Raw genomic sequence first — 12,710 nt, forward strand, 5'->3', positions numbered from 1 at the left:
ATTGTTTAGGAAAAATAGTACTTTGAATACATTTTGCATTAGACTTCTCAAAGCACCTGGAGTGACCATCTTATTTGCTTCTGCAGGATGTGTTTGAAAAAGAACTAAGCTAATTCATGTGTCAGCTTCACAATGCATAAAATCATGCAGATACAGGTAAGTATTTCAGTAAGCTTCAGTTAATATTCACACCAAACATCAGAATCTCAGTGATGATGGTATGAATGTTGGTGCCAGACGAGCTGGTTTGAGAATTTTAGAGGCTGATCTGGGATTTTCACAGACAGCAAGCTCTTGAGTTTACACAGAATGGTGGAGAAAAACAAACACCTTGTTGATGAGAGAGGTTTGTTTCCCTCCTTCCTTCATCGACTACACCAGACCTTGCCACAAGTATCCATCCATCCATCCATCTTCTACCGCGTAATCCTTTTCAGGGTCACGGGGAACCTGGAGCCTATCCCAGGAAGCATCGGGCACAAGGCGGGGTACACCCTGGACAGGGTGCCAGTCCATCGCAGAGCACAATCACATACACACTTGCCACAAGTATTTTTCCTAAAACATTTGTAAGTAGGACAAAAATATAAAGAATATGGCACAACCATTCTACCTAGAGTACGCCTACCATCAGGAGTCATTGACTGGGTAAGAGTCCATTAGTCAGTGAACCTCTAACAAATTCTGAGAATTTAATCTGCATAAATCCTACACTTTATATTCTTGCACATTTAAAAACATTCTGCATACCTGATCTCTAAAAACATTTTTAGAATATTCCTTTTGGCTTCAAGCCAAACCCCCCCCCCCCCCCCCCCCCATTTTTTGTGGTTGCCACATTTGAATGAGTTAAGTAACACATTATGTTTTGTATAATATGTGATATTTTTCAGATAATGTTTTACAGTCTAGACCTGGGCTGCCAGAAAAGTACTGTAAACACATAATGTAGCACATAATCCAGTACGATGAAATTTTTTTGTTTCTCAGAATTGAGATGCTTCTTTGTTTGGAATTGTAGGTTGCAGAGAATAAATGATTCAACTATGAGTCATTAAGCTTCCTATGATTTTGTTTTGAAAATTCAGTTCCATATAGTAGACAAACATCTGCTTCTGTTTGAATCAAATCACCAAATATTTTTATTTTTTTCTTTATGTGAGCCAGACTGAGACAGATTCTAAAAAGATTTTATACAAGTGTCAATCTCTCCGAGCCACACTGGATAACCAAATCCCTTCCTTATACTTTACACTGTAACAGCAATCAAAAGCACTACAGCTGGAAAGAACAACACAGAACGATACTGAGCAAGTGATATGATTATCACTCTGTAGCCTTTGTTTAGTTTGTCTATTTATACCCCTCTGTTTTTTTGTTTCTTCGTAAAAGAGTGCATTTCTAGCATCCAAGCCTTGTTTTCTACAACCCCAATTTAAAAAAAAATTGGAACACTATGTAAAATGTAAATAAAAACATTGTGCAATGATTTGCAAATCTCATAAATCCATAGTGTATTCACAAAAGAACACAGAATACATCAAATGTGTAAACTGAAGATATGTACCATTTTAAGGGAAAATAAGGTAATGTTGAATATGATGACAGCAACATGTCTTAAAAAAAGTTGGGACAGGACGATGTTTACCACTGCGTAGCATCCCCTCTTCTTTTAACAACAGTCTGTATAAGTCTGGGAACTGAGCAGACCAGTTGCTGGAGTTTTGGGAGAGGAAGGTCGTCTCATTTGTGGCTGATACAGGATCCTAGCTGCTCAACAGTCCTCGGTCTTCTTTGTCGTATTTTTCATTTCATGATGCGCCAAATGTTTTCAGTTGGTGAAATATCTGGACTGCAGGCATTTGTGTATCATACATTATTTAAAATAATTATTTTAAATAGGACACCAGTTTAATTAAGAAAACCATACAATCAAATACGGTTCATTTTGACCCACTTTATGCATTTGTGTAGGTATTTTGTTTCATGCATTCTAAGGTTAATATGTTGCTTTAAGTATGATAACCATGTTATAGGGACTTTGATATGATATATATTGCAGACAGTATTTTCTAATAAACATACTGGTTCTATTTTTATTAAATACAGCTAATAGTAACTACTGACCTAGACGTATTAGCTGAATGTTAACCGCACCCCATCTTCCTCCTGTAATTTACAGTTGAAATTACTCGATCTGGCAACTCGTCATTCAGGTCTCACCATCAGCACTTGCTGTAGAACAGCTGGACTACAGAGGTGCAACTTCAGCTGCTGATCACTCCAACTATTCAACATTTCCCCTCTAGAGTGTGACATGACACACTTTTCAAACAAGTACACATTTTTCATTCTCTCTCTCTCTCTCTCTCTCTCTCTCTCTCTCTCTCTCTCTCTCTCTCTCTCTCTCTCTCTCTCACACACACACACACACACACACGCACACACACACTCACACACACACACAATTAAGTAATTTAGTTCCTTTTTATTTTGTGCCAGATCAACAAAATATCCTCCAATATGTTTATCCCTGAAAAGAACGTGAAACAGAAAACGCATGTGCATGTTACTTGTATAATAGACTACAGTAGACCTGTATTAAATGACTCATTTATATTTAAGTATGTTTTTATGTCACATTTCTGTCCAGTGAAGTGATTGACCATAATTATTATTATTATTATTATTATTATTATTATTATTATTATTATTATTATTATTTCATAGTGCATGACATTTTGTATTTGTAGCGTAAAACATTTGGATCGGCTTACATATTGGTAGACATATGCTAATTAAAAAAATATAAGCTTCAGATACCGGTCACGCACAAGGGCGCTACCCACAGTGTTAAGCTAACGCAACATGAAGGTCCCTTTGAAAGGAAACACAGTCACCCACTATTGATCTGAGAGCGCATTGTGCTAAAATTGTGCTTTATTTATAATTCAAGAAACCAGAGTGAAAATTAATTATCCTGAGTATCCAGTTACACAAATGGAGAGGTGAGTTTAGATTTAGCTAAATAAGTCAATCTAGAAACAAACAAGTAGGATATAATCAGTGGTTTATTTCAGACACAATCATTCCTGATATTTGTAATAATTCTGCTGTTGATTTGAGTTGAGCACTGACAATCAAATTAAAAGAAGAAGAAGCAAGTATTTAATGGGGTTTTTTGTTGTTGTTGTTTTTTGTTGTTGTTGTTGTTGTTTTTACAGTGGTGTGGTAAGAAGAAATCCTCAGAAACTGCTACAGTGTCCTCCCAGGAATCCATGGCTAATCATAGGCTGAAGTGTTTCAGAAACATTCTGCACACTCTGTGTAATGAGAATTTCTTTATTGAGTCTTAGTTACAGATTATTGAATATATAGCATGTTAAATAAGATTCTGATACTAACAATGGGAAATGTTGATTTAAGGGAATGAGGAAGGATGCGCCAAATAAGATAAAATCATGTAAAAGCATAAAAAAAGAACATGTATTAAATAGACAATCCCATAATTGTCTCACATAAGTAAACAAACAAACAAACAAACAAACAAATAAATAAAAAGCCCATTTACCAATAATTGGTAATGTGCTGTACTGAGAATCATACAAACATTTGAAATTCTCAAACAGGTCAATGTTTAAGGGAAGGAACAAATTTTAAAGTGAACACATTTAGCCAGTGAGTAAAACCTCATTCTTACATGATCTCAGCACTTTCTGTGTTTTAAACATGCTTCCAACCATACAAAAATTCATCATGACTGTGATGATTGGTTGGCTGGGAGGTGACAAGGATTCTGAGTATTGTTCAATAAAGCTGATGATATATCTGCAGTGAAAACTGTTCTTACAACCAGGATAATTTGAGTGTTTTGTGTTATTATGTTAACCTAGAAATTCTCACTTTCCCAGAAAGTCTACTGAATATACTTTATCTACTCAATCATATTTGTGAGAGAAACTTAACTAACATTACTCTACCAGAAAATCTAGCTATTGCTTTAAACTCAAACCGAGGTATAACTATGCTAAACCCAGAAATCAAGAGGCATGTTTAATACATCAATCACATAGTACATAGTAACAGAGTCCGTACAGATGCTTCATAATGAAATTCCAGGACTTTCAAGGACTTTTCAAGTACTGTGTATGCTTTTGTTTTCACCGACTATACAAGAGATGTCATTAAAACATATTCTTTATTTCTTTTTTTAAATTCCAAAAAATATTATTAATAATAATAATAATTTTTTTTTAAACAGCCAATTTTATTTAGGTCCTTTTCCCAGCCACGATGGACTAAATTTGTATTTCCCAGGCATTGCTTCATCTTCACCATAATGTTAAAATACTCCAAGTGAGTGACAGGAGCACTGTGTCCACACATTTCTAGATGATGTCATGCGCTAATTAGCATATTAGCAATCGTATTTTCATTCTGCCTAATATCAGCCCTTTATAGCCGAGTAACGGTGTAATCATACACCAGAACGAGTATGAAATAGTGACTGAACCACGGCCCAATAAGACACTACATGTTCACCAGCAGTCACTTTCAAACCTTTTCCAAGCTGCTGCTCTGCACTGCTAAAATCCTGATTTTATAACCATGACGTCATCTGACTAAACCACCATACACATAAGTTAAAGACAATGGGTGCACTGTGATTTCGTGCTATATTTCCATATAAAATAATCTCTCAGAGAAAGTTAAAAGTGAATGAATGTGCTGCTCCTCTCTGCCCCTCACTGAACAGAGTAGCAGCAGAGAGAGGCGTGTCTCCGGGGGGAAAGCAGGACCTCACACTCACCGGGTAGTACTGGCCATTCTCTTCTATGGAAAGTACCTTTGACCGAAAAGTCGCTAGATATGTCACTAGGTGCTTTTTGAAAAAAGTTGCTAAAGGGGTCTGAGAAGTGGACCGGAGCTGTCTCTGTTAAAATGAGTGAGTGAACAATGGGAGTAAGAGAGGGAGAGGCTGCAGCGGGGAGTTATATTTTGAGTGAAAGGATTGTATTCTATCGAAAATAAACCCTTTAAGTTATTTAACTATTTGGTATTCATTGTCTTTTTATCATTCAAGCACTTTTTAAGCACTGTTACATAAAAAATGGCTATTTTCAAGGTTTTCCAGTACTTCAATTTCAGAAAGCCAAATGCAAACACCTTGTATGAACCCTGTAGTAATAATATTTCATAGATACATTTCCCAAACAAACAAACTAAAAAACTTCTAGTACTTCTAATTAATAAATATATGACATCAAGTTCCAAGTGCTACACCCAAACCTCACACATTTGATGGTCTTTTTCTTTGACTACTTCTTCTTCTTCTTCATTATCTTGTTTAAGATATATTTCTGCTACCTGTAAGTCAGAATGACAAAACTTCTTGACTGTCATATCACCCAGGTAAAATAAATAAATCAATGAATCAATAAATAAGTAATTTAGTTTCACATTGTTTACTATTTGGCAATTTGAGGCCATTCATCAATAATTATCAAAAATATGCTGACATTTGAAACTTTGCATACACCTCAAAAGTGGTTAATATTTCTTTAATAGAAGAACCAGCACCACCTGCTGGCAACATGAACTGACATGTTTTACACTAACTCAGACATGCAATGTTCAATCCTCACCCAACTTCATGTTCCATACTAATTTTGGCCTGAAGACATCTACATGTCAGTATTCAGTTATAGTCATAGCGCCACCTGCTGCCAACAGTAAATTGCATGTTTTACATTGTGATACACTCGTAACAACATATAAGTGCTAAAAAAAAATGGAATGGCATTCCCCTGACAGAGCAGCCACAAAGTGCACCCGGGTGCGAGGGCCCATTCATCGCTGCTTGCAGCTTTAATTTATTATTATTATTATTATTATTATTATTATTATTATTATTATTATTATTATTATTATTATTATTATTCTGCCCTAAAACTGATTGTGCAGACCAAACCGTAAGGCCTAGAGACTGAAACTTTGAGGGAGGGTAGTACCCCAGAGTATTACAGCGTCACAATGTTTCAGCCCGATCGGTCAGATGGTGCCGCTATAGTGAGCATGTTTAGAATAATGGAAATAACTGTTGAACCGTTTGTCAGAGACTCAAGTGTCTCATACCTTTGCAATCCTTAGGGACAGATGAATAAAAGGTCTATCTCCAATTTCATTTTTGCCATCCTTGATTGTTTGTAAAACCTACTTTTGTGAACTAGTCCTAGGTTTTTTGAAGGGAATGAGGAATTTTCACCCAACTTGGTAAACTAATGTAGGGTTCTATGTACTAGAATAGTAAACAAACAAATAAATAAATAAATAAATAAACTGGTGTGAAAATGATTGTATATAATTCAATGTTTCAGATATACACATATTCTTTGTATCATACATTAGATTTTCTGATTCTGAGCAACTTTACCTCTAGGACCACTGCTGTCAATCAAATCAACCAAATTGTTTATTAAATATTTAAGATTATTTCAGAAACTTAGTTTTACAAAGTAGACCTAGGTTTTTTGCTCATGTGTAATAATCCTATAGCAGGATAATTCTTCTACTTAGATCAATAATAACACTTTTACTTAAATGGCTATAACTCTTGAACAGAATGAGATATTTTCACCAAACTTGGGATTCTTACTATGGGTACAAGCTGAGGACAATTCTAAAAAAAATACTGATTGTGACCAGTTGGTGGCGCTATAACAGAACAAAATATGAAATTGAGAGTAAATGTGGAACCACTGGTACAACAGACTTGATAAATACATGTTGCAAGAATTGTCCAAGGTCCAACAGGCATATATGTGGGCAATTGTGAATCTTGAAAAACATGGCTGCCATTGGTCGAGTATTGTTCAGCAACTAATGGACAAGCTGAATGAAAGCTGATATTTCTTAAAATTATCTTGGTTTTCCTTTGATATAGGTGCTTATAGGATTGCACAATATTAAGTAATATCTTTTAACGTCTTTAAGGGCCCTAAAGGGCTTGAAACCCAATAACTGCTGCATGCAGATATATTTATTATTATTGTTGTTATTATTATTATTATTATTATTATTATTATTATTATTATTATTATTATTTCTGTAGTAGTAGTTGTGATTTTTCCTACCATTTTTCAAAGTTCAGTTTTCCGTTCTGGTTGCTTTGTCCAACGGATCTGATATACTGATGGCCGGACATTGACAGATATCACCTATGAGGAAAAATTATCCTCATAGGTGAAAAATTATCCAATATATATATATATATATATATATATATATATATATTGAGAGAGAGAGAGAGAGAGAGAGAGAGAGAGAGAGAGAGAGAGAGAGAGAGAGAGAGAGAGAGATTATTTACACTTTACACAGCGTCCCAACTTTTTTGGAATTGCAGTTGTATATAAGAGACATGTAAGACATGAAAGTTCTGACTACAATATGCATTACAATACTTAGCTCAGAAAAAGTTCAACTGCATTGACTGAAATTAAATTTCATATTTTATTTATAAAAATATATATATATATATATATATATATATATATATATATATATATATATATATATATATATATATATATATATACATAGATAGATAGATAGATAGATAGATAGATAGATACTCAGCAAAAATGAAATGTCCACTCACCTTCAACTGCTTTTATTTCCTTCAACAACTGAGACATAAACTGATCAATTTTCACAGACATTTGAGGAACAGAAATGGAATAATGAGTCCCTAAATAAAAGTCAAAAGTAACAGTCAGTATCTGGTGTGGCTACCAGCTGCTTTAAGAACTACAGTGCATATCATCCTCATGGACTGCACCAGATTTGTTTTTTAAACCCTTTCCAATATAGATCTCTAAAGCTTATTTGGATTTTTACAAAATTATCTTTAAAATACAGTATCCTGAAAAAGGGACATTTCTTTTTTTGCTGAGTATATAATTTACCATACATGTCCTTATATAAGAGTGTAGCTACAAGGTATGTGTACTTAATAAACTTACAACTGAGTGTACATTCTCATAAACACAAACCTTTTGAAGAACTTTGTCCCTCACGGTAGGGTTCATGAGATCCTCAATGCTGTTAAACTTCAATCTCAGAAATGCCCTCTTAGTAACAGGCACTAACAAAAAAATAGCAGTGTTTATATTTAGCAGCTGTTATAAAATTTAACTTGACTTTAAATTTAATATGAAATTGTGAACTGAATATAAAAGTGTAACCTGGAACCGCGTAGACTTCCACTTCACAGAGCGTGAGAAACTGGCTAACATTGGGAATGATGATGTTCACATAACGACCCGTCATCTTGCAGGTGTAATTTACAGAGGCACCAGCAGGGATGCTAGAGATAACGACACATCTGCAGGGGCGGGGGAGATGAGGGGAAATGTATTAATTTACTTTTATATATTAAGTTAAATCCAAAGTTAATATTGTTTAATAAATCTGTCACCACCCTGAAGTTGATTATTTTCATACCAGAGTGTGCAGATGAGTTTTGTATTTTATTAAAGAATAACACATCATACTTTTTCTCAGTATATAGTCATTTTTAATGTTGCAGAACACCTGTGAGACAAGTTAGTTCCTGTTATCCATTACATTATAGCAGCTACAGACATTCCTGCACCACACTCGCTATTTTCTCTCCCCTAAAGTTAATAAGAAAAATTCTAAATTCTAAATTTCTCCATTCTAAAAGTTTTCCCGTGTAAGAAAAAAACAAACCTTCCTAAGTAGAACCCATCTGTGCTTCATACTGTGTTACTATTCATTCTAAGGCATAGAAGCATTCCCCAGTGACTGGAGGGAAGGTGAGAAAATGTACTGTACAGTTAAGTTAATATATAGTTACTATAAAGTAAACACAGAGAGAGAGAGAGAGAGAGAGAGAGAGAGAGAGAGAGAGATTGCAGTATTCTACTATATTCTTACCTATTACAGAAAGAATCTGTTTATGGGTATCATCTCCCTTCCATGTCCTTTTATAAGTTTTGATTTTAGGACTAAGGTGTTACAATGAGTGCAATCATATAAACCTGCGATTTGGTATGTAGCCAGAACTACTGTCAGTACTGTTACAGAAAATTAATATACACCTTCTGACCATTCAGATTTGAGAATTCAACAGCACTGTAGCACAATTCACTCCTTGTCAATTTACATGTCAGAAGTACACAATTTGTACACTTTAAAATATCCTTGCCAGTCAGGTAAAGAACTGCTGTAACATATTTTATGTACATTTTCTGTAATAAGTTTCAATTTAAATGTTTCCATTACTTCTGTAAAATAAAGTGTACAATACTTTAAAATCAGCAGTACTAATCTAATGAGTGACTATTTAAAAGTGATGTCATTCAAAATATTTCACAATATATTTCTTAAACAGCTTTTTAAAAAGACTTTATATGCTTTATAATTGTGTACATTACATTATGAACAATTTTACTGGAATGTTGTAATGCCTTATTAAAGTTGTAAATACATACAAATAGTTGTTACCAAATTGCAAAGCCTTATATGCAGCAAGCTTTTTGTACTGTTAATACAACTCTATAAATAACCTCTTACTCGTTTATGCTGATATTTTTTTATATACATGTATTTTTTATTTTTATTTTCAATTTCACCTGGGGTTATTGTTGCCGTTGTTGACCAAGGAGTTTCCAATGCGAATCTCTGCACCATTTATCCGTTCTGGAACGGCGTCCCCTCTGTTAGTGACGATTACATTGCTAATATCATACACCGCCAACAAATCCACCCTCCACCATGGCTTATAGTCATAATTTGTGTGTGTACATGAGTGGAGATAAGCGTTAGATTCTCTGTTGCCATCAATAGCAAAGTAAGCAGGGTAATAACTGTATACAGAAGATTGTGTTGCTATTCCTCCTAAGGCCACATTGACTGTAGGGGAGAAGAGAACATATTTATTTATTAGTTTATATATATATATATATATATATATATATATATATATATATATATATATATATATATAGATAGATAGATAGATAGATAGATAGATAGATAGATAGATAGATAGATAGATAGATAGATAGATTTGTTTTTGCTTTTTTTTTAAATTAGTTTATATATTTACACTACCGGTCAAAAATTTAGAAACACTCATTCTTTATTTTTCCCCCACATTTTAGAATAATAATAAAGTCATCAACACTCTGGAAGAACACAAATGGAACTATGGGAATTATGTTGTGATAAAAAATACAAAATAAGTCAAAATAATTTTCAAAATTAATAAAATAAAAATAAAATTTTCAGAAATGTATTCTTGGCATTTTCTCAACCAATTTCTTGAGGAATCTCCCTGAGATGCTTTTTAAACAGTATTAATGGAGTTCCCACCTACGCTGGACTCTTTATGGTTGCTTTTTTGAATATTTCGCTCCAAGGCATCCATTTAAAAAAAAAATAAAAAACAATTTTAAATACATTTTTTCATTTTCTAATGAAAGAAATGAACATGTTGGCAGAATTATATTTTAGAAACAACACCGATTTCAAACATTTAATCACACACCTTCAGATCAAAAGATCATGAGAAACATTTCATTCAAGTGCTAAACTTTTGACCAGTAGTGTATATATACATGCACACACACACACACACACACACACACACACACACACACACACACACACACACACACACACACACACACACAGTGGGGTACAAATATCTGAGCGCACTTGTGGAAAATGTTATTATTATTTTTTTATTTAATTTTATTTATAACTTTTTTTTAAACCCTGTAATCATAATAAATTATATTATTGACTATAACTTCAGAGAAAAGTAGAATCTTTGAAATATTTACATGAATTTCTGAGTTTCTTAATATTTAGCATGTCCCATTTTTGCTTTAATGACTGTGAACTCGAGCTGGCATGGACTCCACAAGTTTGTGAAATACCTTATAACCCATTTTAGATCACACCCATAGGAGTGTCATATAAACACATACTTCAATAGAAGAAGAAGAATTAGGCATTGGTACAATGCAGTTAACATGGTCAATATCACAAATGTATGTTACACTTAGGGACCTAGAAATAGTGCAGAATTTAATTGTTAATATTAAATATTCAAAATATTAAACTTCTTTCTTTGTTGTATACTTTTCAGAATTATACATTTTCAATGTGGTCTCAGACATTTAGACTCCATGGTGTGTGTGTGTGTGTGTGTGTGTGTGTGTGTGTGTGTGTGTGTGTGTGTGTGTGTGTGTGTGTGTGTGTGTGTGTACATGTTTGTATATGTGTGTATGTATTTATTTATTTCTGTATTTTAATATAGTTTTACCTTCCTGATGGGTCAGCATCCACTGCAATGAGAAAATGCATATCCCTGTGCAAAAACATGCAATCTAAAATTATACATTTGATTAAGTGCCTGCTTGGGGAGAGACGTAATAGGAATAACTTTTCATAGGTATTTTTACAAAAATCTATGAAAGGTATTAAATCATTATTACTGTAATGCAACAAACTAACACTAGATATATTTTTTGATTGTTGTTTGTTTGTTTTAACTATACTTTAAATCAGTTTGATCCTTCAAATGAGGGTTTACCTAAAAAAAGAAGCATGGGCTTCTGTGAATTCTCCATTTTCTGTTCAAATAGAAAGATAACAACTTTAGATTTACAACAGCACTCAATGAAGAAAAGGAAAGTAGCCAACTGAGAAAGCGATTTGGCATTCACCACTTAAGAATCAGACTTTCACTGTGTACATCAATTTAAATGAAGTGCATCATATAGCAAATATATAATGCATTAAGCCAAATAAAGCCCCCGTTTAGAGAGATTTCTTACCTTGCTCGACATGTTGTTCATCTCTTTGACCCGTTCAACTCTGAGCTGTCCACCTGGTGTATCACTAAATGAATACGTATGTAGTTTATTTAAAAGGCAAATGCACTTTGTGATTTACAAATGCAAATAAGTTTGCCTCAAACGACAGCCTATAACAAAGTTTTAAAAAACATGGAGAAAAAATCTTCGATTTAGCTTGTATACATACAGAAATACATAATATAGTTATAGCTTTTATCAAGCGTGATAGTTTGATTCATGAATCAATTTATGTCTGATTCATAAAAACTGTTGTACAAATGTGTGGCGCAAAAATGCCAGGGTAAATCTAATGTGATGATCACCCGTTTTAGTCATCTGATGACGCATTAACTGTTGTTTCTCCTTTAACAGATGAATATTGTTAAATTGACTATCAGAGTTAAGAGGTTTTCATTTCTTGTATTTTACAAGGAAACTGTTCTAAAGAAATTATATTAGACACCAGGATAATATTCATTAATAATAGCACATAATATTCATTAGCATTGAATTGACTTAATTCAAATGCATAGAATGATTCCATGTGACTGAATTGAGTTACATTAACACAGTTTGTACATCCAACATGATTTGAGATTACATTGTAAATGCCCTGAATAAAATCAAAATCTGCACTCTCACCTGAGAGTAACGATCAAACCCAGGTTGCTGCCATTTTGCACCAGTCATATTACCACGGTGCTATTCTATCACACACATTTGAATCATGTTAATTTAAATGCTATAGTTATAATACCTGTCAGTATCAACAACCCTGCAAGATTTCATAATGTAATAGGTTTACATTAATATTACGTG

General features: G+C 33.6%; 1 protein-coding gene across 1 annotated transcript; it reads right to left on the minus strand.

The window, feature by feature from the left end:
• Positions 1 to 3,068: 3,068 nt before the first annotated feature.
• Positions 3,069 to 11,909, minus strand: LOC128629552 (fucolectin-like). The gene is made up of 8 exons (XM_053678119.1): positions 11,871 to 11,909; positions 11,627 to 11,666; positions 11,357 to 11,401; positions 9,657 to 9,936; positions 8,244 to 8,383; positions 8,052 to 8,143; positions 7,134 to 7,217; positions 3,069 to 5,367 (listed from the first exon to the last, which is right to left on the minus strand). Exons 1-7 carry the CDS (start codon positions 11,889 to 11,891, stop codon positions 7,140 to 7,142), a joined length of 696 nt encoding a protein of 231 aa, XP_053534094.1. The 5' UTR covers positions 11,892 to 11,909; the 3' UTR covers positions 3,069 to 5,367; positions 7,134 to 7,139.
• Positions 11,910 to 12,710: the final 801 nt, after the last annotated feature.

The sequence above is a fragment of the Ictalurus punctatus genome, chromosome 2, assembly GCF_001660625.3.
Source record: "Ictalurus punctatus breed USDA103 chromosome 2, Coco_2.0, whole genome shotgun sequence".
Classification (NCBI taxonomy): domain Eukaryota; kingdom Metazoa; phylum Chordata; class Actinopteri; order Siluriformes; family Ictaluridae; genus Ictalurus; species Ictalurus punctatus.